Source organism: Leptodactylus fuscus, chromosome 3 (genome assembly GCF_031893055.1).
Source record: "Leptodactylus fuscus isolate aLepFus1 chromosome 3, aLepFus1.hap2, whole genome shotgun sequence".
Classification (NCBI taxonomy): Eukaryota; Metazoa; Chordata; class Amphibia; order Anura; family Leptodactylidae; genus Leptodactylus; species Leptodactylus fuscus.
The window spans coordinates 45886879-45913265 of NC_134267.1; the positions used below are offsets into that span (position 1 = coordinate 45886879).

At 41.0% G+C, this 26387-nt stretch overlaps 1 protein-coding gene across 3 annotated transcripts in view; it reads right to left on the bottom strand.

The window, feature by feature from the left end:
• Positions 1-26387, bottom strand: part of UTRN (utrophin) — a 497025-nt gene that overhangs the window by 378703 nt on the left and 91935 nt on the right. For all 3 annotated transcript variants that reach the window (XM_075267488.1, XM_075267486.1, XM_075267487.1), the window contains 10 exons: positions 21739-21936; positions 18659-18840; positions 16423-16573; positions 14397-14516; positions 11476-11577; positions 9604-9711; positions 8169-8348; positions 7025-7194; positions 4952-5075; positions 3408-3495 (listed from right to left, as the gene is read on the bottom strand). In XM_075267488.1, coding sequence (XP_075123589.1) covers positions 3408-3495; positions 4952-5075; positions 7025-7194; positions 8169-8348; positions 9604-9711; positions 11476-11577; positions 14397-14516; positions 16423-16573; positions 18659-18840; positions 21739-21936 — 1423 coding nt within the window. The remainder of the gene's footprint in view (positions 1-3407; positions 3496-4951; positions 5076-7024; positions 7195-8168; positions 8349-9603; positions 9712-11475; positions 11578-14396; positions 14517-16422; positions 16574-18658; positions 18841-21738; positions 21937-26387) is intronic.

The window sequence follows — 26387 nt, forward strand, 5'->3', positions numbered from 1 at the left end:
TCTGGCCTGACTACAGTTTTAATGATCCAAACTGATAGTCGTTCAGGTCATTAAACCTGAGGTCGTAATTGAATAGTCGTCAGTAATACGGGTGTAAAAATGTGCCTATAAAAAGTGCGTGATAATGGCTATTACCTGTGGTCTGGGGTCTGTCAACAGCAGATCACATATAGGCAGATTGCAAACTTTGGCCTGGTTCACATCTGCATTTGGTATTCCATTTGGGAACCCCCCAAACGGAATACCAAATGCATTGACAAGCAGTCAGCTTATATAAGCACACGGACCCCTCAGACTATAATGGGTCCGTGTGTTTTAGGCGTGGTGTCCGCACGAGTCATGCAGAGAGAAAAGTACTTCTTTAACTACTTTCCTCTCCACATGACTCATGCAGACATCGCGCGGAAAACACACGGACCCTATTATAGTCTATGGGGTCTGTGTGCTTTCAGTGCTCACCGCTTGTCAATGCATTCGGTAAGCCATTTGGGAGGTCCCCATGCCGACTACCGAATACCGAACACAGATGTGAACCAGGCCTAAGTAATTCATGAGACCGAGCCTGGTGAAGGATTTTACATCATGTTTCAGTTGTTTGAGAGACTCAATAAGATTTTCTTTATCTACATGTACAATGTTCTGGCCTACAGTTACTCATGAGACATCTCAATTATTCTAGGAAGTTCATGGGTTAACCATGGATTTTGTTAAACAGCTAACCACAACTATCTCTCCCACTGAAAACATGCATAAAAACCCCAAAGTACAGGGTTTACGCTCCTTTACTGCGGAGAACTGGAAAGACTTTAAGTGGATATAGGGAGTTCCTGTGAAAAATCAACTACAGCAAAAGATATCAGCTGCAAGCCAAGGGCTTCTGGTTATTGTGGTTCAATCTGGATTCAGCATCTAAATTTGATTTTACTATTCAGTTTGCAGAAATTACAGAAAAATCTCCTTGTACGTGGCCTTTGTGCCCTGCACTCTGCATCATGTATGTGATGGGAAATTAAGTTACATTAAAATGGATGAAACATCGAAAATGCTACTGCAAATATACTAGTAAAAATCCTAGATTTTTAATATTTTATAACTTCATGTTCAAAGAGTTACTACAGGAAAATATAAAGTTTAAGGATAACCCTGGGAAGATATTCCTCAAAACTCCACTTTTTTCTAGTTGGCAACCAACTACAAAGACTAGCAGTGTCAGACTGACCATATACACTGAGTAGCTCTCAGCTGAATTCAATCCCTCCATACACATGTACACTCCACCGAGTGTCCATATGTTATTAATAGGCCCTGAGGACAAAAGACTCGGGCATGTCGCAGACCAACTGCCCAATCCTCCAACATCTGCCATCACAGTACAGTCAGAGGTCACAGGCGTCAGTCACGAGACGGAAGAGTGCCGAGAGGATGCTGAGCCCAGGAGAGGTGAGTATAATTATTTATTAGTTTAAGTCACCTGGGCTAGTATGTATAGTGGTTGAGGAACCAGGCTTTCCAGGCTGTCATAGTTGTACAGGGCCGCAGCCATCTCCAACTGGCCGCAGGCAGAATTTTCTACCACTTGTTTATTCAAGGGGTTTTCCAAAAAACAACCCAATTCAGATGAACAGAACAAATTTTTTCAAACAAATTTGCCATGTGTAAATTCATCCATAATCTTTAAGCTTCAAAGCTGAGTGAAAGGGAAAATAGTAGACACTATATCTAGTCCTGCACGCCAAAATTCTGCCCTCAAATATGATTTTGCCACTGTTTGGACTAACTTGAGCAAACATTTTCACGTCAATTTGACTGAGCTTGCAGTACCTTTTGTGACCACTACAAAACATATGGCACTGTGCTAGTTCCAGTGCACTGTGGCTGCTGCAAATAAGTGATGGACAAAGGTTTGGGATATTAGGCCCCACACCAATATGCTATTGATAATCTATTCTAATAAAAAAGAACGAAAAATATTCTGGGACACTTTGGAAACAGAAGGTGTAGCGTGTAGCATTATCATATTATGGCACTATCTGATGTATATAGCTATACAGTGTAACATATGACATTATTATAATACTTTATTTTGTCTTTTAAAAATAAATTTTAAGTGAGATTCATGGTCGCCTGATCTTACTTTTTATCAATTTTTCAAAAACGGGCAGAAAACAAGTTTCTTGGTCTCACTGTCCTGACCCCCTCAGATTACATGAAGTTAACTGTTCAGTGGTAAAGGTTATAATATAAGCAGAGGAAGTTTGCATATTAAATTAGTCAGTAAATGCAATGATGTCCTGAGTATGGCGAGGCCTTCACAAACCTCACAGCATTGTTTGCACAGCTGTGGATAGTAAACATTAGTCAGCAAGACTGGGATACAATGACTGGCTTAGAAGAAGCGGTCATACCCGCACAAATACTGAGCACTACGGAAACATAGCTAGAAATCACTAAAGGGCAATTCGTTCATTTATCTACCCCATATCCCTATTAATTGGAGGATTCAGGGTGTAGAAGACCAATTATATCGCCATACAATTTTTACAGCCAAACATTAGCTGGCGACTAAGCATTGACATTGCCACCATTCTAAAAAGTCTCCCTTGCTGGAGATGCCCCAGATAATAATAAATGTTATTAAATGGAAAATCAGTAAGCATCAGCTAGGAGGATCGACGCAACAAAGCGAAATAGGCAAAGCAGATAAAATAACATTGGGGTGAATAAAGATATCTACTAAAAGGTCTAAAGATCAGTGCTTGACCTTTACATCTCCTTTTGCATGCCTACAAACTCCTCAAAAAAGTTCAGATTGTTAGTACACAGGGATTCCGATTCCAAAATAATAGCCATGGTTTGCATTGAGACACATAGGGCACTCTGTGACCATTTAGCATATGAAACCGTTTGCTCACTGTATAGGATCAGGAGGGGAAATACAGCCAGTACAACTGCACAGGGGTGAAGATCGGGCCTGTGGAGGCTGGGGAAGGTGCAAAATAAAAGAATACCTGTCCCTGTACCCACTCCATCGTCTGCCTCTACTGTTTGCTCTATCTTGAGTCAGGGCTTGGATGCCAGAAGTCTTGCACCATACGTCACCGCCGAGACCAATCAGTGGCCTACGCAGTTGCTGGAGAGGGACTGATGACTTCACTTACATATGTTATAAGACCCTTACCAGAAACCCTGAGGTCACTGTTTGGTGTCAGCGGTCATGTGGAGCAGCATCAAAGCCCTGACATGAGACAGATGAATATACTTTGATTTTATATATCTTACACCTTCCCCATCCACAGTGGTTGGTCCTGGACATCCCCTCTAACTGGCAGGCGCAGGACATGTCTGCTCTAGATTTTGCTTTCTGGAAGACTAGCCCAGGCTGTAGAGTGTATATAAAATGATCTTACCTTGCTTGCACAGCTCCAATAAAGATTGTCCGGTAGTAACAAGTTCCTTATATCTGGGAGTCCTGTCAGCTCTTTCTTTCTCTAGAATCTAGATATTACATAGATATTAACAGTCAGATTGCAGATTTTCTTTGCTGTCCATTAAGGACAGGTAGACAAACCCATTTATTTATTTATTTATTTTAACTCTTCAAGCCTCTCCCTGCCTCCACTGGATATGTGAGCGAGGGAAGGGTTTTATGTATAAAGATGGGATGGCAGTAGGGTAGATGCATGTGTGCAAAAGGTATGGATTTTTTATCATCAGTAAATGGTAAAAATGTCCAAAAACACATAAGGGTGTCCAGTTAAGTTTGGTTAAAAAATATGCAAATCTATTCTCCAGGATGTAATTAGGAGAACAGTGCCTCTGTATGCTGCCCTCTAGGGACAACCCCCTTAACAGCATGCATGACTCAGTTAATAAGCCTACTGACATGACGCGGGATTTACTGCCAAATTAGTATTTCTATTCCAAAAGAAACAGATTCCCAGCTGCCTTTAAATACATTTTCTTAGTCCCAGAAAACCCCTTTAACTATCAACATGCATGCTTAAATATACTAGTTTATTGATGGCTAAGGGTAAGTTCACACGAAGATTTTTGGTCAGGATTTTGAGGCCGTATCCGCCTTAAAATCCTGACCAAAAAGACAGCTCCCATTGTAATCAATGGGAGCCGCTCAGGTCTTTTTTCCAAGAGCCGGTTTGTTCTGGCTCCCGGAAAAAAAAGCGAGAAGCTCATTCTTCAGGCCTGAAGACACTCCCTCCTCCTGACCATTCACTGGGCCTAATCCGGAGCGGAGTGCGCGACTGGATGCCTGAGCAGTGCGTTCAGTCATGGCTACTCGTTTTTGGACCGGAAGGAGGTCGGAGGCCTCAGGTTCCGGTCCAAAAAACTCAGTGTGAACTTACCCTAAGAAAGGATAATGAGTTGTCAGACACTTCAGATATCACTTAAACTAGAAGAGACGACATCAAGAATGTCCAACCAGTCCGAATCATATTTACTCCACATTAGAGAAGACAATGCTAGGAGATAGGCAATCCCAAATCATCAGATTTGGACAGCGAATTACTAATATCCATGGACACCTTATACAACGGCCCTATCTACGTTATAGAAACAAAGGGCAAATAAAAGACTTCTGTGAACAAGAAAAAGATCTTTTCACGTGCAAAAAATATAAGCTTGTTAGAAAATATTGCTGGAATGAATACTCATAGGATATGGTAAAAATTTGCAAATCTGTAAGCTACCCTAAATTCATAGGCATTTTTATATCTAACATTTCCAAAAATCTTATTAATATTTATACTGAGAGAAGATATTTTCATTACAGCCACTATGATAAAATGGGTAGCCAAAAAGCACTTTGATCTAAGGGCATGTGGTTATTAATGAGTTGGACGGCCAGATTATAGATCATACCTCCAGCTGCTACAAAGCATATCACAGACAAAGCCCTCATTCATGACCATTTCCTTCCCACTTCTCCTTTTACCTTTAGCATGTCTTTTATGTCTGAGGTCTCTCTAATCTTTCTATAGTTACTGATCTCCGCTGACAGAATCATAGCCCTGGATTTAATCAGCCAATTCAACAGCTCAGCAGATTCCCTGTCAAACCTATGAACAAATATGAAAAATGTAAGTCATTATGCAACAAGATGTTTAAATCAGAAACTTTTCCTCTTGCACAAAACCGGTGTAAGAAACTTTAAATACGGTGACCATTGGTGAACAATAGCGAGAATATTGTGATCAGAGCCTGTGCAGAGACACAAGGCCACGGGCATAAGGCGCACCAAATCATGAAATATTCTCTTCTAAAACAAACACTTGTATAAAATATCACCCATATATTGACACTCACCAGACAGGAAATTAAAGGAGCTAATAATACAGTTGTTTTTTTTTAAAAAAAACCAAATCCTTAAAGCATACCCATTTCTGGCCATTATATGACTTGCAGCCAAAATTTTAGTTGTTCACAGACTCTATATTTGATTCTCAGCTTTCTCTGGGCTGGTGGGCAAAGACTTACTGCTAAAATATCTCCCATGGATAGCACAGGAAAAAACAGGAGATGCAAAACTTACTATTAGCTGCAGCATATGCCTGCTTGTTTCAGCTTCTCTTGCTCACTGGGCTCATCCTCACCCTCCTGTATCAGCATGTAATTTGATCCCTATGCTAACTGATAGCCCAACACATCTCCCGGGGCCACATGTTTGTAAAAACGCAGCCCCAAAAACCGCTGCATTTTACATTACCTACAAAATGGATGGGATTCTAGCTAATCCCACCTAGACATTGCAGAAAAAAATCTGCAGCAGAAAAGCTGTGAGTTAAAAAATAGAGATGAGCGAACACTGCTCGGATCAGCCGATCCGAACAGCACGAACCCATAGAAATGAATGGAAGCACCTGGCACGGCGACCGGCCGCCGGCAAAGTGTACGTGCCAGGTGCTTCCATTCATTTCTATGGGTGCGTAATGTTCAGATCGGCTGATCCGAACAGTGTTCGCTCATCTCTATTCAAAAACACTCGCGTTTTTGAAAATCGTAGAATGTCAATCGTAGAATGTCAATTCGGGTCTATAGGTATAATAGAGGTAAAAAGTATGCAAAGTAAAAACTTAGTTTTTGGCTGCGTTCGCTACGTAGGGCCTTAACCCTAGAAGGGAATTGTGCAAAAACGGTTTGTGGTTGTGGCGGTCGCTGTGCAGCGCCGCACCCAGTAGAGTAGGGATCCACTATAAAAAGGTCGCCGTGAAGTGGCTATGGGCTTATGCACATTGATCAATATGTATACTAAGAACCTCATGTTCGGCATTGTAAAATTTGCTGAGAAGCACTAGATCAATGTATAAGGTTGGGATGTGCAGGCCATGTTTTTTTCTTTTTGTACACACCTAGAAGGGAATTCACAATGAGCGAGCCATTTAGGAGGGAAGGGGAGGAAGAAAGGAGCCCGAGTGGGGAAAGGATCTATCTTCTTATAAGTTACAAAGCTCCTTACACTTACTTGTATACAATCTTTGTTGAAGGTGCAGTGTCTACTGAAACTCTACGGTTTTATATCATAATACATGATAGGCAATTTATAATTGTTACAAAAATTTGTCCCAAGAAAAGAATGCTGCAGTTTACATGTGAAATGGAAATAATGCAGAGAAAACTTCTCTCGGTCATGAACAGGGTGACCCCTCATCTTAAAGTATGTCGGCTTGGTCACTATATATTAGTAGCAGTCACTCAGAGGTTAACATTGAGGCCATAGTTTCCAATCGAACTAGGATAATGCCATATCTGGAGGAAGCGTATTTCCTTGTGCACTCCATAGGCATACTGCTATGCTATGTCACCCTATGAACCTGACTTTAAGGCAAAGAAATTAGACTGGGACACAGACTGATTTTTGTGACAGTACCACAATGCAAAAAAAATACATTTTAAAGAAATAAACTGCTAACAATTTTCAACCTCTAGTCTGGAAAAAAAATCAATTTTGAGAAAAAATACAAAGGAAAATAAATGCTCCTGCAAAACTACTTGTTATGTTGAGACTCACTTTTTCTTCTCCTCAACATCAAGGTACATTTGGCGTTTCTTGGGTGGAGGTGGAGGGGGGAGTTCTTGTTTGATTACATGAACACTAGTGTGCTCTTTCACAGTCACAGTCTCAGTAATAACCTTCCTGGAAATCTGCGTCACGCCAAAGCTGCTGACTGACTCCGTGACCTAAAACAGATAAACAAGAATGATACTCTGATCTCTCTATGGAAAGCGTGTCCTTAAAGTGTCCTCTGCAGTTTCTTATTTTCCTATCGCATCCCCAGTTTGCTCAGATGAAGGTTAGTTAAGGCCAAGGCCCCATGTTATGAAAAACACAGCGTGTTGGCGAAAACACCACGGCAAAAAAATGCTGCCTTTTACAGTACTTGCAAAGTGGATCGGATTCTGGATAATCTCACTCACACATTGCAGATAAAAAAATCTGTATCAAGCATTTTTTTTCCCTATGTCTTTTGGGGTGTGGGAGCAAACACAGGGAGAACATACAAATTTCTTGCAGATGTTATCCTTGGTTGGATTTGAACCCAGGACTCCAATACTGCAAGACTGCAGTGCTAACTACTGATCCACCATAGAAAGCATTTTGAAAATCACAGCATGATAATTATACCTACGGAAACGGTGGCATTTTCCGTATGTGTATAATAGGGACAGAAAATGCAATGAAAAACGCTGCGAAAAAAAATTGCAATTGCCCCATTTTTTTTTCCCCCCAGCCTTTTTTATTTATTTTTTGCTGCGTTTTGCTACATGGGGCCTAAAGGAGTACTCGAGATTTAAACATTTATCACCTCTCCGATATTCTGACTCCCATGGAGTTTGAATGGAGCAATGGAGTGCATGCTCAAACACCACTCAGTCTCACAGATAGGGAAAACCAGGGGTTTCCCAGTGGGCATTGGTAGGGGTGATAAGTGCTAAGTTCACTGCTATGGCCAGTGGTTGGCAGCACCTGTCACACATTCATGTTGGGGTGCCATCATCAAAGGCCAATAGTCTGAGAATTTGGAAAAGAAGCAAAGGGTAATTGGTAGAGTAAAAACTGATTTTTTAATTGGATTAAAAAAGAGGAATATAGGAATCTTTGGTTCATTAATTTCGTGTACACTGTAAATAGATAGCTCTTTTATCAGAATTACCTGGTTAGTGTAGTCTTCCAAAAGATGCACCAATCCATCCCACCGCTGAGCAAGATCTTCCATATCGCTCTTCAGTTTCTGAGATGCTTTCCCATTGCCAATAAGAACTACTACCTCCCGGGCTAACTCATGTAAATGGTCAAAAGTTTGTCTCTTCATTCCCAGTTCCTCTTTTAAACTCTGAAAGAAAGACATATGGCTTTTAACATCAGAAAGGTCTATCCATAGAGATCACTGGGTGGCCCAGTATAAATGTCCTGAGGATCTCATGCACTTCGCAGTTCTGATCTGCTGCACATAAACATGGATCTTTGAAGACGTGTGCAAAAAAAACAATTACAGGTAAAGATCCTTAAGGCGCGCATACACATATAAACTAATTTCAGTGGTGAGCGATGAATATGTCACGTGTATAGGGTCTCCAGACTCTTCCGCAACAAATGATGTCAAGGAAGGATCAGAAATTTCAATGCCAGATCCTTTTGTTTTTAGGGAAGATGAACTGTTACCAAAAGGTGTCTGGTACGGACATTATCCCCTCTTCCCAGTAAAGCCATATGCAAGCTCGGGACAGATAGCCATCCGCAAATGAATGTTCAATCCACAGCTATTGTAGGTGTTTGACTCCTTAACAGAAGAGGTCCATTTTGTATTAAAGTAGGAAATAATCTATTAGAAACTGTAGTAATATTGTTACTATTGAGATCACCCTTTTACATGTGGAAGAAACCTTAAATCCATGAAGACTATACAGAAATAAAATAAGGGTCGGGGTCCCTTCATATGTACAGATGAAAAGGGTTGGTCAATTCTCCCAGAGCTCTGAAACAGATAATCCCTTTGGGGTTCTCAATTTTTATAACATTCCTAAATACAAACACTTTACCATAAAAAATACTTGAACTATATTTTGGAAACCAGGAACCATATTGTTTCTAGCACCATGCCAGCAATCTCTATCCTCACGCAGCCCTATTAGGGGGCTACAAGGCAGAGTTTCATTTTTTGGAAATATCCTTAAGATGGGAATTTCCTAAAATAATAATTATGGTTTCTGGAACAAGAAGAGTTAAAGCTAATAAAAAATACAAAGTATACGGTTCGATATAATGTTATGTCAATAGAGGATTATTGCTATTTAAAGCACACGGTCTATTCCCTTTTCCATCAGTGTTTTTGACTGTATGCATTGACAAGTAAAATGTACAGAAAATGTAATTAAATGGGATAAAGAAGGACAAAGCCATTTGTTTACTCTCAATCTTTTCAGAGTCGAAGGAAATGAATGGCAATGAATGACAGGAAAGGATGCACACACTGACAGTAATCTGCTGTCTTCATGGTGAAGGCTCGCTTCCCTCAAGCGTGTGTCTTTCCTTGTCTTATCTACATGGACGTCACCAGATTCTTCACATAACACAAATACTGCACTCACCGCCAACTTCCTCACATTCGCACTGAGCTCGGCCTGGTCTTTGAAGTTACTCCGCTGGACTGTACTCAAAGATTCTTCCTTCTCACTTAGCCACACCTTGAACAGGTTCTGAGGAGATAATATCCTATTAGTTAGGTCTTTGAGGGCACAATATCAATAAACTAAGCAAATCGATGATCTACTGCTTCATTATAGGTGAATATCTTTATTGTACCACTGGTGTTTCATTTGCTCGTAATAAAGTATACTCTATTTCTGGTAACAGTATTCAGCACAATAGTCAATGACTTCCTACTGGGGAAAAACACAGGATTCTAAGAAACATTTCTGGGGAAAAAAAACCTGCTGCGGTGTAAAGAATGGTATTACAGAGGAAAAGACAGGCTACAGTCACACCGTAGTTGGGTGACCATTCGGAGGCGCCGTCTCCCTTTCCGCCTAAGAAGGACTCCTCCCATTTCAAGTGGAAACCTGGTGGACCCCATGATGATTCACCAGCTTTCCGAAGTTAATCGTTTTTTAAGTGGATAGGGATTCCACCGAAATTCAGGCGTGAATCTAGAATTGGATTAGGATAAGGAAAAATATCTCTGTACCATGTCAGGGCTCGTTCACATCTGCGCCTGGTCTCCGTTCTGCAGGTTTCCGTTTCCTGCACAAAACAGAGGCAGGAGACGGAAACCTGTCGGCATGTTTCAAGCCCATCATTTGAATGGGTTTGAAAGATGTCCGGCAGTGAGCGGCGGTAAGCGTTTTATGCTCTCCGCCGCGAAACCGTTTTTTTAAAATCGGACATAGAGTCGGACATGCAGTACTCTGTGTCTGATTTTTTTTAAAAAAACGGTTTTGCGGCGTAGAGCATAAAATGCTCACCGCCGCTCACAGCCGGACCCGGTCTGACAGGTTTCCGTCTTCTGCATGCAGAAGACGGAAACCACAGAACGGACTGCTGAACGCTAGTGTGAACCTAGCATTACCCAATACTTACTGATATACTACACAGATCCAAAGGACAGACCCAGTCCCACAACATAGTTTACTAGACACACTGAACTCCTCACCAGTTGCTGCAATGAAGGCTAGTAGCCATGTCCTATTCTTCTTTGGCTGTGGCCGCCTCTCCTCGACAGTTATAAGTGGGCCCGTCTTCAGCTAATGAGAGCTAACCATACCCATAGGGTACTACACTTGTCTAAGATCCCGACCCATCTCTTCAGTGTAAATACCTTCTGCACTTGGCTAAACCAGCTCATCGCACCGACGGCTTTTGAAAGTGTATGTCCAGCTTTACCTTGTGAGTGGACAAACTGACTTGGGGTCCCCAGAAATCCTATGGCAAGCTCCATAATAAAAGATCAGGGAGCCTCTTAAATACTATAAGAAGTATGAAACTTCAACTTTTAGAATATTGCCTATTTGCATAAATAACACATTTAAGATTATTGTTAGGTTTGTTTGCACTGGTGTCATAGCTTCTGTTTTCACTAGATGTATAAGATACCATTAATTGTTATAATATATGATATATGTATTCCCAATGATTTCTTTCATCAATTCATATTTCTATCCCCATAACATTTTCTACTTCCTTAGGGTGCACTGACACGGAGTAAGGTGCCGCGTGACCTGGCACGTATATGCCGTGTGAGTTTTTGAGCGCCGTATACGCTCCCATTGATTTCAATGGGAGCCTGTATCATATACGCCGCGTTATTTTGCGGCCGCAAAATCGCAGCCACAAAATAAGCAGGCGTATGCTAGACTAACTCCCATTGAAATCAATGGGAGCGTATACAGCACTCAAAATCTCACACAGCATATACGTGCCAGGTCACGCGGCACGTTACTCCGTGTGACTGCACCCTTACTTACCTGCTCTTCTAACAGTTTCTGCCAGGGTATAAGGATCCCTTGCAGCTTACTCCAGTGCTCCTCTGTCCAGCGGCAAACTGCTGCCCATCTCTCTCCAAGTCTCTGTAATGAAGAATAAAAATATTTAGGGATATGTCTTACAACCATACACACACTACAGATATCCATATACATGCGATATTCTTCGGGAAATGGCCATCTGTACAATTGTTTGCTGGATCGCTTGTGTGGCCAAATGTCCCAATCACAGAAACAACATAGAACTTAGTAATGGTGGTACAAGTACCGAAAATATCCAATGTTTAGATATGAAAGTTGTATAATATTAAGGAAATCATGTAACTAATCATGTCTTTTGTGGGGGTGTACTGGTCTTTGCCATAATTTTTTTTAATGTTCCTCCTTCCAAGAAGCAAACTTCTTCTGGATGACTGTAATAAATGTTTCTTGTGAGACGGTCTCGCTAGCCAGTAATACATATTAATCACACATATGACAATACATAGACAGGTGTCCCTATAGATGTAAATAAAACATCTCACCTTCTGCAAAAAGTATTTGCAATGTACAGGCGTTTATCAAAGAAGGACATGAGCTATATTCTACAGAAAAGGATAGACTAATTCTAAATATGCCTCACAAAGGAATTGCTGTCTACCCCCAATAGCTACACAGTTCTGTGTTATTTACAAAAACTCATTATAAAACAAATTATCTATAAACTGCTATCCAGCAGACGACTATATTTATAGAATTTTATGCTCCGCTTCCTATATAAATTGTTTACTTTAATGCATTCAATTGAAAGTGTCTCAAATTGTTATTTCAGACAAAATGTGTACACATATAAAAGGAGAAAATAATTATTGGTTGAAATGGGACAAAATCTGACACATTTAAAAAGGAAAAACCAGAAACCAGGAGGTTATCAATGTCAAGAAGCAAAGAGATAAAATAGGACTTAGTGAAGTGTTCGGAAGCTTCCGCCGCGACATTTAATGGTTACAATGAAAATTATAACATACAGATACATATAAAAATTAAAATAAACACTAAAGCTGTTTTTCTGTATACATTTAACAGACAGATTGTTTTAGTTTCACAAGTAGAGCCATAAGTCTTTATAAATGGCTGATTTTTACTATTGAGTATGTAGTTATAGAGACATTGGTGGCATATAATAGCTATGTGACTAGGAATGACTTGTAAGTCTCTGTACTGCCTATGTAGGTACACACTCTCCCTGATGTATATGATTATCCCCTGACCCTGGTCTATAGTCTCTCACTCTGCCAAATCAGTATCCCTGCGCTATGCTGAGGAGGTCCAAAAGACCGAAACAGCGCTGTCCATAGCTGGGAATCTGTTCCTTTTGGAATAGATATACTAATTTGGCAATTAAATCCGCATCGTGATAATAGGCTTATTAACTGAGTCATGCATGATGTTAAGGATGCTGCCCTCTAGAGGGCAGCACACAGAGTGCACTGTTCTCCTAATTACATCCTGGAGAATAGATTTGCATATTTTTTACCCAGAATCCCTAGTGGAGCAGGAATGACTTGTAAGTCTCCGTACGCCTATGTAGGCACACACTCTCCCTGATGTGTATGCTTTAACATAGGCGTTATTGGGGGCTGCTCCGATCTCCATCCCTGGAATAAGGATATGAGCCCCTTCCCCACCATTGTAAGGGGTAGTTCACACGGAGTAAACTGGCGTGTATTTTGGCGTGTAATTTTACACGTGTAAAATAAAATTCCCATTGACTTCAATTACATTTTACACGTGTATTTTGACGTATATTTTGATGTGTATTTTGGGGTTTTTTTTACACGTGTAAAAAAAGGTCACTGAAGTCAACGGGAGTCTTATTTTACACGTGTAAAATTACACGCCAGTTTACTCCATGTGAACTACCCCTTAGACTGGCGTTCGGACTCCAACCAATTCTGAATTGGATGTGTCCAGTTACTTCATCCAGACACTGAGATGGACGTAAATGGAATGTCACGTCTTTAAGATCTAATAAAAATATGATAAAAGCTAGCATTTAGCTTTCTACATTTTCAGACTTTTTTAGAATATCTTTGACCTCTTAATGGGAAAAACTCTGTAACGTATAAAAAAAGGGTAAGCAAAGTACACATGATGTCAAATCCAGCAGTGTTCCTCCTGTCGCTTTTTCACCTATTGTTTCCATTAGGATGAAGATTACAGCTCCAGCCTGGTTACATAGGCTTTATCCATGTTTGTGCTGCATAGATAAACACTAAGGGAATGTAAATTACATTGTTTCCTATACAAACACAAGTTCAGCACTTCAGCTATAGTAAAATAACAAGCAAGTCACTGAACCTTCACAAAAGTGCACAACATCCACTAAACACAGCAAAACTGCAAATGAAGAAAAGACAAAGCGGGAGATTTATTAAGACTATAGGCAGGGAAACATGCGGCAAATTTATTAAGAGGTGTCCGCCTATTAATATATGGGGCAAATCATGGGCTGTGCTAAAGACAGCAAATAGCATTCATGCCTGCTGTGAGCAAGTATAGGTTTGTGCTAAAATTTTAGTTCTAGTGTGGCACTGAAACAAGATGCAACAACTCAATTTGTGAGATTCCCTCCTTTCTAGATATTCCCCTATCCACTATGAATGGTATTAATAAATAATAAAAAGTGGAACCCCAGAAACTCAGCTGAGAGAGGAACTAATACCAACATTGTGTGTCTGGTGTCATTTCCTTACTGCTGGCACTCAGCCTTACTATTTAGGATGATGACACCACGGCCTCTGACCTTATCAGATATATCAAGTACTTTCTATACATTTTGGGGGCCTCTCCATCCAGAAGAGGATTTGTAATGTCACACTCTCCAAGGCATTGTACATTCTCACCATCTCTATATGGCTTACCTGCAGCTGTGCTTCTAGTGCGACTGTAGCTCCATCACCACTGTTTTCATCCACGATAACCACCATGTGGGTTAAAGAGTTAACTTTAACTTGCTCTGCCTCCAGGTCATTCTGCAATTTCTAGCAAACAGATCATAGGATAATATTAAAATCTGTGGAACAACAAGTAAATAATAAAAAGCAACAAAAAATACCAAATAATCAATAACCGCTCCGATATTCTTGTAAGCTACCATACTAAGAGACATGCAATTTATTGGTTCTGCTACTACTGTATCTGTAAAGGTAGCGTATGTTGTGGCAATGAGCCAGAGTTGACATCAGTAACAAAAACATGGTTTGTAAAGTTAAAGAGGACATCCTTGTCTGTTCTGGCTGAGAACACCCACTTGACAATAGAGATCATCATTAGAATATTGGTCGCTGAAACTAACTGAACTGATTGCTCAGGAATGGTGGGGACTAGAGAAAAAATGTAATCTCACCAGATTCAGTGCTGCAGCAGCTACTATAGGATGCAAAGAATAGGATTTGGTGGAAGGGTTGAAAGTAGGGTTGAGCCGATCTTGACTTTTTAGGATCGATTTTGAAATCCGATTTCCGATCATTTTTCATTCAAACCCAATCTCGATCCCAATTCCTATCCCAATGCAAGTCTATGGAATTTTTTTACTAATCGGAGATCAGATTGTAAAAACAATCCTATTCACTATACAACATGGAATCTAACAATTGAACTCTTTAATTGTTAGAATCCACGCTGTGTAGTGATTTTTTTTAATCACTAAGTGGCCAGAGGATTTTTTTTTTAATCCTCTGACTACTTAGTCCCCCTGGTGTCCACTTACCTGCAGAGATGGCTGGTCCGGTGCCCGGTGTTCTTGTTCTTCTTTGCCTCGCTGCCCCCTGCCTCCCAGGTTAGGAGAGTGTGGGCGGGTTAGGAGAGTGTGGGCGGGTACTGGGAGGGGAGACGTCACGTCTCCCCGCCCTGTACCCGCCCACACTCTCCTAAGTCACAAGCCCCGCCTTCTTCCTAGCTCTTTAACACTAACAAGGGAGGCGGGGGCAGCGAGGCGAAGAAGTACGAGAACACCGTGCACCGGACCAGCCATCTCTGCAGGTAAGTAGCTACTAGAGATGTTAGCTAGTCTCCCTTTAGAATGAATGAACGCAGCCGGCGTGCAGGGGGTTAAGGCTGTGTGCCGGCTGCTTCCATCCATTCCTATGGAACCGCAGTGGAGCCTTCACACTGAGTATATACTCTGCTCAGAATGAGCGGAGCGTATGCTCAGTGTGAAGGCTAATATTGTTAGCTTTTCCCACAATGCTTGGCCAGTAGAAAAGCATTGTGGGAAATAATCACCGATCTCGATCCCACCTAAAAAGATTGTGTTCGGAATTCCGATCGCGATCGTGAAATTTTCTCGATCGCCGATCGGAATCCGATCTTTTCCGAACACGATTGCTCAACCCTAGTTGAAAGGTCTTCTTTAACTTTAGAAACCATATAAAGCCGAGTTATGTTTACTGATGCTGTGAGGTCTGGCTCAGTGACATACTATATGTATACCATACACAGAGATACAGTAGTAGAAAAAAAAATTCAAAATCTGCTGGAATTAGGGGAGCAGCACCTATTACAGGATGCCCATAGTTGTAGTTAGTGGTGGTCCCCTTTAACAGCCTCTTTAAACTGCATATACAAACCATATTTTAATATAGTTTTATTATTAAAATAGTTTTTTTTTTCCTGGAGTGTTAAAATTCAGAATTCCATAGCTTCTTGTAAGATTCCTTGCAATCACTGTATCGTATAACATGTCAATAGGATATGATAGTATATAATTTGGATACAGAGCACAGACTGTCATGAAACAACCTGTCCTCTGAGGTTGGTCTGCTAAAGTTTTAGAGTTTATAACATTACCGTATATAGAAGGTAATACTCGGTTCCCCTTGTGTATTCTCAAATGGTCACCAAAGTGTCTTACATATTAAACTATTTTCATTACTATAGTTTGCTCACTTTATGTTCTTCAATCTGTTTTCTAAAGGCCTCAAAATCTTCACCATAGGACTTCAAATCCATCTTGCGAATTCGCTCTTCCGTGACAGTCAGCCAGTCAGACAATTGGTCCAGTTGTTTTCTTTGCAAATCCATCAACACTTCATGCAGTCTTCCAAGAAAAAAGAAATAACATGAAAACAGGTTATACCAGGTAAAACAAGAATTTTTTTTTTTTTTAGATAAGATCTCTACAGCTAATTGCTCGCTGCAAGCGAGAATTTCACCTTGCACTAGGCATGTCTGTACAATACAGTTCTGTAGTAAAAGTGCAGTGCATTCTGGGAATTAATTACAACATACATCATTCATGCATATTTATGGCCTAGTTCTTGTTTAAAGGGATTGTCTCAAGAAGACAACCATTGTCCATAAGCCATGGCCATTTTGGTACGATGTATTCCTCATATACAATGTCCAGCTCCCATATTTAAAATAGTTAACCTTTGTTGGCCTAACCTTAGGAGATCCTTGTAGATCAGCTATTTGGGGGCAGCGTGGCTCCTGAAAATTGTGCTGTCACACAATTTGCAGCAGTGGGTTTTGGTACTGCAGCACTGATCCATGAATGTCTATAAAACCTATCGCTACAAAATATACAGTGAGTGAAAAGTGCAGGTCCTGGGATATAAACATTAGCAGGAGCCCCATTCTCACAACTGATCTGCAGGGGTCTTGGTTATAATATTGGTGACCTGTTCTAAGGATACACCATCAATTTGAGAAAGCAAATAACCCATTTCATTATTTTAATGTGTATATTTATGTTCTGATTGGTTACCTGGGCTTCTAATATCGCGCCTGCCTTTTTCACTACCAACCCCAGACAAGGCCATCTGGCGAAACAAGTGTTGGGCATTCACTTGGGCTCCTGGAACTTCCTCTATGTGTAATAATATATGCTTACAAGCTGCATTTTAGTCTATTTATTTAAGGATTTCCCATTAAAGTGTAGAACTGTGTGTATCCCTGTACTGGTTAGTACTTAACAGATTACTCCCCCGTTTTTTTATTTTTGCACTGGTTCCAGGAACCCAGTAGTTGCTTCCATTCTGTGTAGGCTCCATTTTTTATTTTATATTGGAGTAATCTAATTTGATGTTATCAAATAAATAAAGTTGCTATTTTTTTCTAGATTTAATTTGCAAACGTTAATTTGTTACAAATAAAACCAATACATGTTCTGCACGTTGCACAGGATGGCCATTGCCCATTTAAAATAAATAGTGGCCATATATGAAATGAATGTTAATTGTCGCAATGCAAAATAGCTGTTACATAGATTTTTTGGAATGATAACTCATGTAAAAACATGGGCACTGTGTATTGCTTTATTTCACCTGTGGTGGCGCTACAGGGAATTAAATACTAATTGTATTTAGGGATCCTTCTACTATAAAGAGGTTGTCCAAAGTGGGTAACCCCTTTAAGTTCCCTTGGACTGAGTTAAAGGGATTCTACCATTAAACTACCTTTTTTTCTAATAAACACGTCGGAATAGCCTTAAGAAAGGCTATTCGTCTCCTACCTTTAGACGTGGTCTCCGCCGCGCCGTTCCGTAGAAATACTGGTTTTAACCGGTATGCAAAAGAGCTCTCCGCGGCAATGAGGGCGGGCCCCAGCGCTGAAAGGCCGATGAACGCATCCCCATTGCTGCCCGAGAGCTCTTTCCTGCGCCGCCTCCTTGTTCTGCAGCAACTCCGCCTCTTCTGGCTTCTCTTGCTCTTGTAGTTCTATACAGGAGCATAGAGAGGCCACCCCAAAATGGCTGCCGGCCGGCTCTTGTATTGAACTGCAAGAGCGGCTACCCAAAAATGGCCGCCGGCCGGCTCCTGTATTGAACTGCAAAAGCGGCTACCCAAAAATGGCTGCAGGCCGCCGGCCATTTTTGGGTAGCCACTCTTGCAGTTCAATACAGGAGCCAGCCGGCAGCCATTTTGGGGTGGCCTCTCTATGCTGTGGAGAGCTCTTTTGCATACCGGTGAAAACCGGTATTTCTACGGAACGGCACGGCGGAGACCACGTCTAAAGGTAGGAGACGAATAGCCTTTCTTAAGGCTATTCCGACGTGTTCATTAGAAAAAAAGGTAGTTTAATGGTAGAATCCCTTTAAGCCTTTTAGAGCACAGGATGCTATGCTATGGTCTTTTTAATATATGCAATCTGTTCATTATCTGCTAAAACCTAAGGAGCACACCTGGACTGTCTATGCATGCTTTCCAGACGGAGATCTTCCCAGCGTGAGTTCAGCAAGGTCATCTGCTCTTGTATCTCATTTTCTTCATCGATCGAGAGGTCACCCTGAGCAATGAGTTGGTTTCCTGCCTGTAGAACATTGCCCACACTGCTCTGGTGTGCCGTGAGCTCCATCATAAAAGCCTTAAGAAGAGGAAGGTCATAGAAGAAAGGTGTACATTATCCACAGAAAAGCCTAAGATACTGATGCAGAATGTATAATCTGAACCCCCAAGACACTCACGTATAGCAGGAGTCGTGTTTTCTAAGCATCATTTTATTTAAAATATTCTTGAGAAAATAGATATAGTGCAGAGATTCTGCAACGTCTGACTTTAAACTTGCAGGAGGTTAGATAAGAGGTTTCCACAAGTTATTTTTATATATACGGCTTATTTGTTTGCATCTTAAGAAAAATGTCTGTGCTAAAACATCCGTTACAGTGTCTGGCATATAATAAGACTTCTTTTCTCCTTCTTTAACTTTGTAACCTTCTCTTAATATGAATTGATGCGTGGTAATCATTCAGAACAACCTGCGCAAAATATGAACACGCCTGTACACAGGAAATTAAAGGGAACATTTAACCCTAAGGCTGGGTACACACAGGGATTTTGGGAACGGATTTTGAGGTGGAGGCCGCCTCAGAATTCGGTCCTAAAAACATCTCGCTGCGACTGGATGCCGGTGTAGTGTAACGGCATCCAGTTGTGGCATATCACTTCGGATTAGGCCCAAATGAATGCGCCCAGTCGGGAGGGAGTGTTCGCGCTGTAGACTCCGCGGCAAGAAAGGGCAGGTCGCTTCTTTTTTCTGCTAGCAGTTTTGCGCAATTGAACAGGTCCCATTGAAGTCAATGAGAGGCGTTTTTTTTAACCGGACTCTGACGCAGATTCTGCATCAAACTCTGGCCCAAAAAAAACCCATGTGAACCCAGCCTAAGGCTGCATGCCCGGCGTAACTCCATGTGCATGCAGCCTAAGATTTTATTTAGGCTAAGGCCCCTAGTTGCAGAAACACATTGCTTTTGTCTGCTGCGGAAACAACAGAAACAAAAAAAAACAAAACATTGTATTTTACAGTCCCAGCAAAATGATTTAATTCATCTCATCCACACATTGCGGAAAAGTTGCGATTTCAAAAACACACGCCTTTCTGAAAACCGCGGTGTGTTCATTTTAGCTGCAGAATTGCAAGAACTTTTCCCTATAGATTTAAGTGAAGAAGAAAAATGCTGAGAAAAACATGGCAATGAGAGACACACAATGTATTTTCCAAGCATTTTTTAACTGTGTTGCGCTATGGAGCCTTAGTTTTAAAGAGGACCTTTTACCACTTTGTCCAATTCCAAATCTTTCCATCTTCAATAGGGGCAGCTCAACTGTTTCTGGTACAGTTGGAATTTATTTCTCCTGCCCTAGCCGTTGCAGAGCAATCATTTTGGCTATTTTCAGTACATTTATGCTCAGAACCGTCAAGTGGGTGACAGTAGTAAGTGTGAATATGATAAAACTACCAACTGTTCAGGAACGGTAGAAGCTGGAGAAAGAGTCAGTGGAGCAGCACATATTGGATACAGGTAGATGGATTTGGTCAAGGTGCTGAAGGTTCTCTTTAAAGCAGATTACAAAGGTGCTAGCTCTCCATATCAACATGACACGTAACCACTGTAGTTAAACACTGTTACATATACACACCACTTAGATCACTGCTGTGGCCAAAGAGTGGTCGCAGAGGTCACATATTGTGTCAGTGTATCATCGCGGTAGTACGGAGAACTGAAAGCAGCAGAGGCCTGGTGAAGCGTTCTTCGACAGAGTGGCAGAGAATTGTTGAGGTTTGTTATTTCACACAATTGTAAACTGTTTTTAAGTCATTTCATGGGGTTGTGCAAACCTTTTAACTCAAAGCTTCAGCTTTTTTATCTGTGATATGTAACAGGTTTGTAATATATGGACAATAACTTTTTGCTCATTGTATATCAGGCCTGGTTCATGTCTGCGTTCGGTATTCTGTTGGGAGAGTCTGCTTGGGGACGGAATACCGAACACATTAAAAAGTGGTGAGCAATGAAAGCACATGGACCCCATAGACTATAATGGGGTCCGTGTGTTTTCCGTCATGCAGAGAGAAAAGTACTTCAAGAACTACTGTCCACTCCACATGATTCATGCAGACTCCACGCGGGAAACACTCAGACCCCATTATAATCTATGGGGTCCCTGTGCTTTCATTGCTCACCATTTTTTAATGAGTTCGGTATTCGGTTCGAGGGTCCCCAAGCCGACTCCCCGAATGGAATACCGAATGTAGATGTGAACCAGGCCTCAGTTTCTCTTGAATTAATTTGTTACAGCTACCAGGAAGCTGTCAATAGGTTGAATTTACAGGAACACGACAATAAGGGTCAGTTCACACGTGAACTTCCCACGCGGGTTTTGACACGGAGAGAGACGCGGTGAGCCGCGTATCTCTCTTGTCAAAACCCGCCTGCCGCGACCATCAAATGAATGAGCCGACATAGGAGGGAGCTGCCGGAGCTTCCGCCTGAAGAAAGGGCATGTCCTTTCTCTTCTCCGCTAGCGGCAGCCCGCCGCTTGCGGAAAAAAAAAGCCCGGTGGTCTGCATAGACCACCATTGTAAAGGGGCAGATTTTGAAGCGAAATCCGCTGTCAAAATCCGCCCCTTTGTTCACGTGTGAACTAGCCCTAGCAAAACATACGATAACACAAAAGGCATATGATAAAACAAAAAGACAATTTAGTTTAATAAGAACAATCTAACAAAAGTATGTTGTCATATGTCAGAGATACTTTAAGAAGGTCACGTTATTGTGCTACATTTCAAGTTTAAGAAAGTTCTAAGTAGTTCCAAATGGGTGAAAGTAGACTACAGAGCATTAATAATGAAATATTGTCATATTAATTTCCATAATGTAATAGAAGAACAAGAAATATTAGCAGAACATATTAACTAGATTTCCCCTTTAAATAAAAAAAAAAATCCACCTTGCTTTTACTCTGCATATTCAATAATGCTAACCTCGTGAGTGGCAAATTGTTGCTTGACTTCTTCAACATCATCGGATATATCATCTTGCTCCTGAAAAGTGTCTTCTGCCATGAGAAGCCAAGTGAGGACATCTTCCAGGGCAACCTGATAGCTGTCAAGATCCATCTCTACCTCGGTTACTGTACTAGGTGTCTCGGGGCCAGAGTCTCCACATGGTTCATCCGACGCCTAAAACAAAATTTGATATTTTCCATTTATTCAACTTGATCTCTAATTTCTTTCGACACATAATATAAGAGAGAGCATAAACACGTTTGTAGGTGTTTTTATATGTACGAACACAGGAACATCAGTTCACTGAGACCATGAATAGAAGCACAAGCAGGCGGGATATGTCCTCAAAACGGAAGAAAATACAGAGAAAGTGAGGATCCAATTTTACTGCTTCTATTATACCTATACAGAAATGTTTCCATAGGTATAACTGGTATGCTGCGGGTTGCAAAAATGCTGACGTTTTGGAAATTGCAGTATTTCTGTTGCAGATTTTTTTTCTGCAATGTGTGGATGGGATTCCACAGAATCTCAGAATCCCATCCACTCTGTAGGTACTGTAAAATGCAGGGATTTTTGCTGCAACATTTGCACCGTAATGTGGGGCCCGGCCTAAGAGTGCAACAAACAAAAAGATCTCACTGTTTAAATGCTACATGCATTCTCTTAGGCTGGGTTCACAAGATGTCTTTTGGCACGTAATGTGGCACGCAGACGCCGCAGGAGCTTTTGCGGGCCGTATACACTCCCATTGCTTTCAATGGGAGCCGGTACCGTATACGTGGCGCTATTTTGCGGCCGTGATTTTGCGGCGGCCGCAAAATAGCGGCGCATATACGGTACCGGCTCCCATTGAGAACAATGGGAGCGTATACGGCCCGCAAAAGCTCCCGCAGCGTCTACGTGCCACATTACCAAAAGAAATCGTGTGAACCCGGCTTTATTGTACATGCTATAAGTAAGGACACCACACATGTCTGAAACGTGTAAGTAGTTTTTTGCTCTTTGTTCACACTGTTGGATTTTATTTTATCCTAAATGAAGCCACTGATTTGACTTAGAAGGTTTTAATGACGAATTTCTTTGTTTTCTACTGGTTTTATTTTGTATTGCAGAAGCATATCTTGAGATGTTTTAACACAGTCATGACTATAGGCAGCAATACACTGGAGCGGACTCATTGAGGTCTTTGGGCTGTGTGCAGGGAGGGGGAATAGCTAAGCTGTTATATCATCTATTATCAGTAGTGGATATAATGATGAGTGTTACGTGCTGCTTTCTATAGAGGTGCAAGCTTCTATTGACAATTGCTAATAAAACCACTGCAGAATTGGCAAGTGTCAGTCTATTAAACACACCATATGTATTTTCAGCCTTATTCCACCTTTCAGGCTCCTTTCTTGTCTCCCCTGCTAAACTGGTATTTACTCTGAAATCTGCGCTGAATTCTGTCTCGGCCTCTCAAAATGGACTGTCAGCTCACAGAAATATTAAATCACAGGTTTATACAGAAGCCTATGGAGAGGGGAGCTGAGAGCAAAGGAAAGAACCACAGACACAGAGACTGCAACACTTAATAGAAAGTTTCTATCTCACCCCAAGTGCTTTATTTATATCCCTACCAGTCAGAATTTCCCTAGATTTGTTGTCCGTGATGATTCTGCAGCTTCTCAGTGGTTAAGAGAAAGTTAGAGAGTTGTGTTGAGCGAATAGTATGAAAGATTCAATGCGTTTAACCCCTTGGTGTTCGGCCGGTTACACGCATTCCTATGCCGGTGAGGTATTCGATCGAATACTATTTGCTCGACACTATTAGAGCGCAGATAGTCATCTACTTTCTGTGTGTAGTGTATAGGTGACATAAATGCAGCTCAGGGAGAACTGAAAAATAGAAACAGAGCCTGCAGGGGCAAAAACTCACACAACACAGAGGAACTTGATGCTGAATTTGTCAGGCAGAAAATTTCTGCCTCAACGAATATGAAGCAAATTTTGGAAGCTGATTATGATGCCAATTCTGAAAATCCGTTTCAAAAACAGCTCCAAAATCTGCCTTTTATTCATTTCAATTGGAGTCTCAGATAGAACACGCCGCCGGAAGAATAAGCAACAGGCTTCTTTTTTTTCTGTTAGCTGAAAAAAATCTCTCTCAATCTCCCATTGAAATTAATGAAGCAGATTTCAGGTGAAATTTGGAGCAGATTTTGAAGCAGATTCAGAATTCATCTGTGTGAACATACCCTAAGGGTAAGTTCACACGATGTAACGTTGAGCGTGATCTGGCGCATATACGGCGGGTCAGAGTTTGCGCGCCGTAAAAGATCCCATTCACTTCAATGGGAGTTAGGAGCGTATACGCCGCGTTATTTTGTGGCCGCAAAATCACAGGGCGCAAAATAACGTGACGTATACGCTCCTAACTCCCAATGAAATGAATGGGATCTTTTACGGCGCGCAAACTCTGACACGCCGTATAGGTGCCAGATCACGCTCAATGTTACATCGTGTGAAGTTACCCTAAAATTGTTCAGCTAGAAGCGCATGCAGTATTAACATTAACTATGAACACTCAAAACGTTTTACATGAAAATACAAAATATGTATTATTCCATTAATAAAATGTAATTGTGCGAAATACAGGCATCAGTCAGCAGCCCTCAATCTCCCAGATTTGTGTGTTGCTGCCTATCACACAGGGTACATGCTGGAACAGGGAACACCCGCCCAGCTGGTTGGATCATTGGTGTCTAACATTTCAATGAATTAATTTTTAATTATGTTCTTCATAGGCTTGTAAACAAGGGTGGGGGAGCGGATGAGAGAAGACTTTAAAAGAGATGATTCCATTATACATGAACTCTCTGAAGCCATCGTGCGCATTTTAACCAATTATATTAAATAGCTGCTTCTTTAATAGACTGTGAGAAACACAATATTTCAGGAGCCAATTTACAGAACCAAGAAAGATGAGTTAATGGGAAGGTGACAGTGGCCAATAATGAATCTTTTAATAGCTGAAATCCAATGCCTTAGGGTCTATGATTTTATTAGCGGTTACGGAAAATTACACCTTAATTTCCCTTTTAACTAACATACACATTATTACAGACCCTCTTCTCATTCCATAGACCGTGACAACTACCCAAGTTGCTTCTGCTGGCAATAAGTATGTAGTATATGACTTATATACTGTATATAGTAGTATTTTTGAAAAATACTAAAAATATATCAGTCTGTCTTGGAGGACCAATTGTATCCAATAAATCTATTAATTTTGATAGTTAAATATACATAGTTTTTTTGATAAGCAGCTTTCTTTCCAGTATTTTATGGGACGTCACATGACCAACTAGTGTGTTTAATATTATATACATATACATATATACACACACACACACACACACACACACGGGCAACTAAACATCCATTCATCAAGAGAATAAAAATTAATTTCCCGTGGGAGATCCGGTCTAGTCTGTTTGTAGGTCAGGTAATGATAAACTGTACAGTTATGGTTTGTGTACACAATTTATAGGTCATTACATTGTGGCAAGGATTTCTTCTAAAGGAGAATGTCTCCATAAGATCATTAATCAGACAACAACTATATCCACTAACACTAAATGAGATGTATACAGTGATACCGTATGGCCCCAAAGACTTTTATGGGTCCATAATTATAGTTCCATACACTTTAAACCTTATATGGAACCATAGTACTGTGAATTATTTATTCATTTTATTCATGTCTTTCCTGTTCCTTATGTTGAGTGTCTTTTATTACACAATAGAGTATGTCCATTAAGTACTGTCTTATAGTTGCTAACCTCTAATGCAATCCAAATTATTCCAGCTGTATTCTGAGGCCAATGACACGTTGATAAATTAGACTTTCTCAAACCCTGAATAGGTTAGGTTATTCTTAGGCCGGGGCCCCATATCAGCCCGCAGCAATAAAACGCTAACGCAAAGTGGGTGGGATGGCTAATCCCATCCACACATTACAGAAAAATATCTGCAAAAAATTGCAGCATGTCAATTATACCTACAGAAACACGGGCATTTTTCCTATAATTGGGGCAGAATCTTAAGTGGGGTTTTTTAGCAGAGGCTTTTTTGCTGCAGCTGGCTACGTGGGGCCTTAATCTAAAATGGTTACCAACTTTGCAGACAACTGAGTCTCAATTAACAGAGCATGTTATTCTGGACCAATAGGTAATGCACTGCGCTTAAAACTGTTTTCTGTCTGAAAGCCCTCTCTAAAATCACTGGCACCCGGTGTCTTCCTATTCCTCCTTGTTGTTCACTCCCTGTTACTAGGGAAGTTCCATCTTTAGAAACCTGCATGACAGAAACAGTGAAATGAGTTAAAGGAAGGGGGCAGGGCTCTCTTCACATAGTGAATGGAGGGGGGAGGGGCAGAACTCTGTTTACAGTCTGTAAGGCTAGATTCACAATTGCGCTGGGATAAAACAGTAGTTACCCGCGGAAGGCCATACATTTGAAAGGCAGGGTCTGCCCGGGTTTTCGTATGGAAGACTTCTCTTTAGGCGGTTTCAGTATAAAAAAGACAGCTGGGTGCCCTATGGAGATTCCGGCACAGATGTGAACCTAGCCTAAATAAT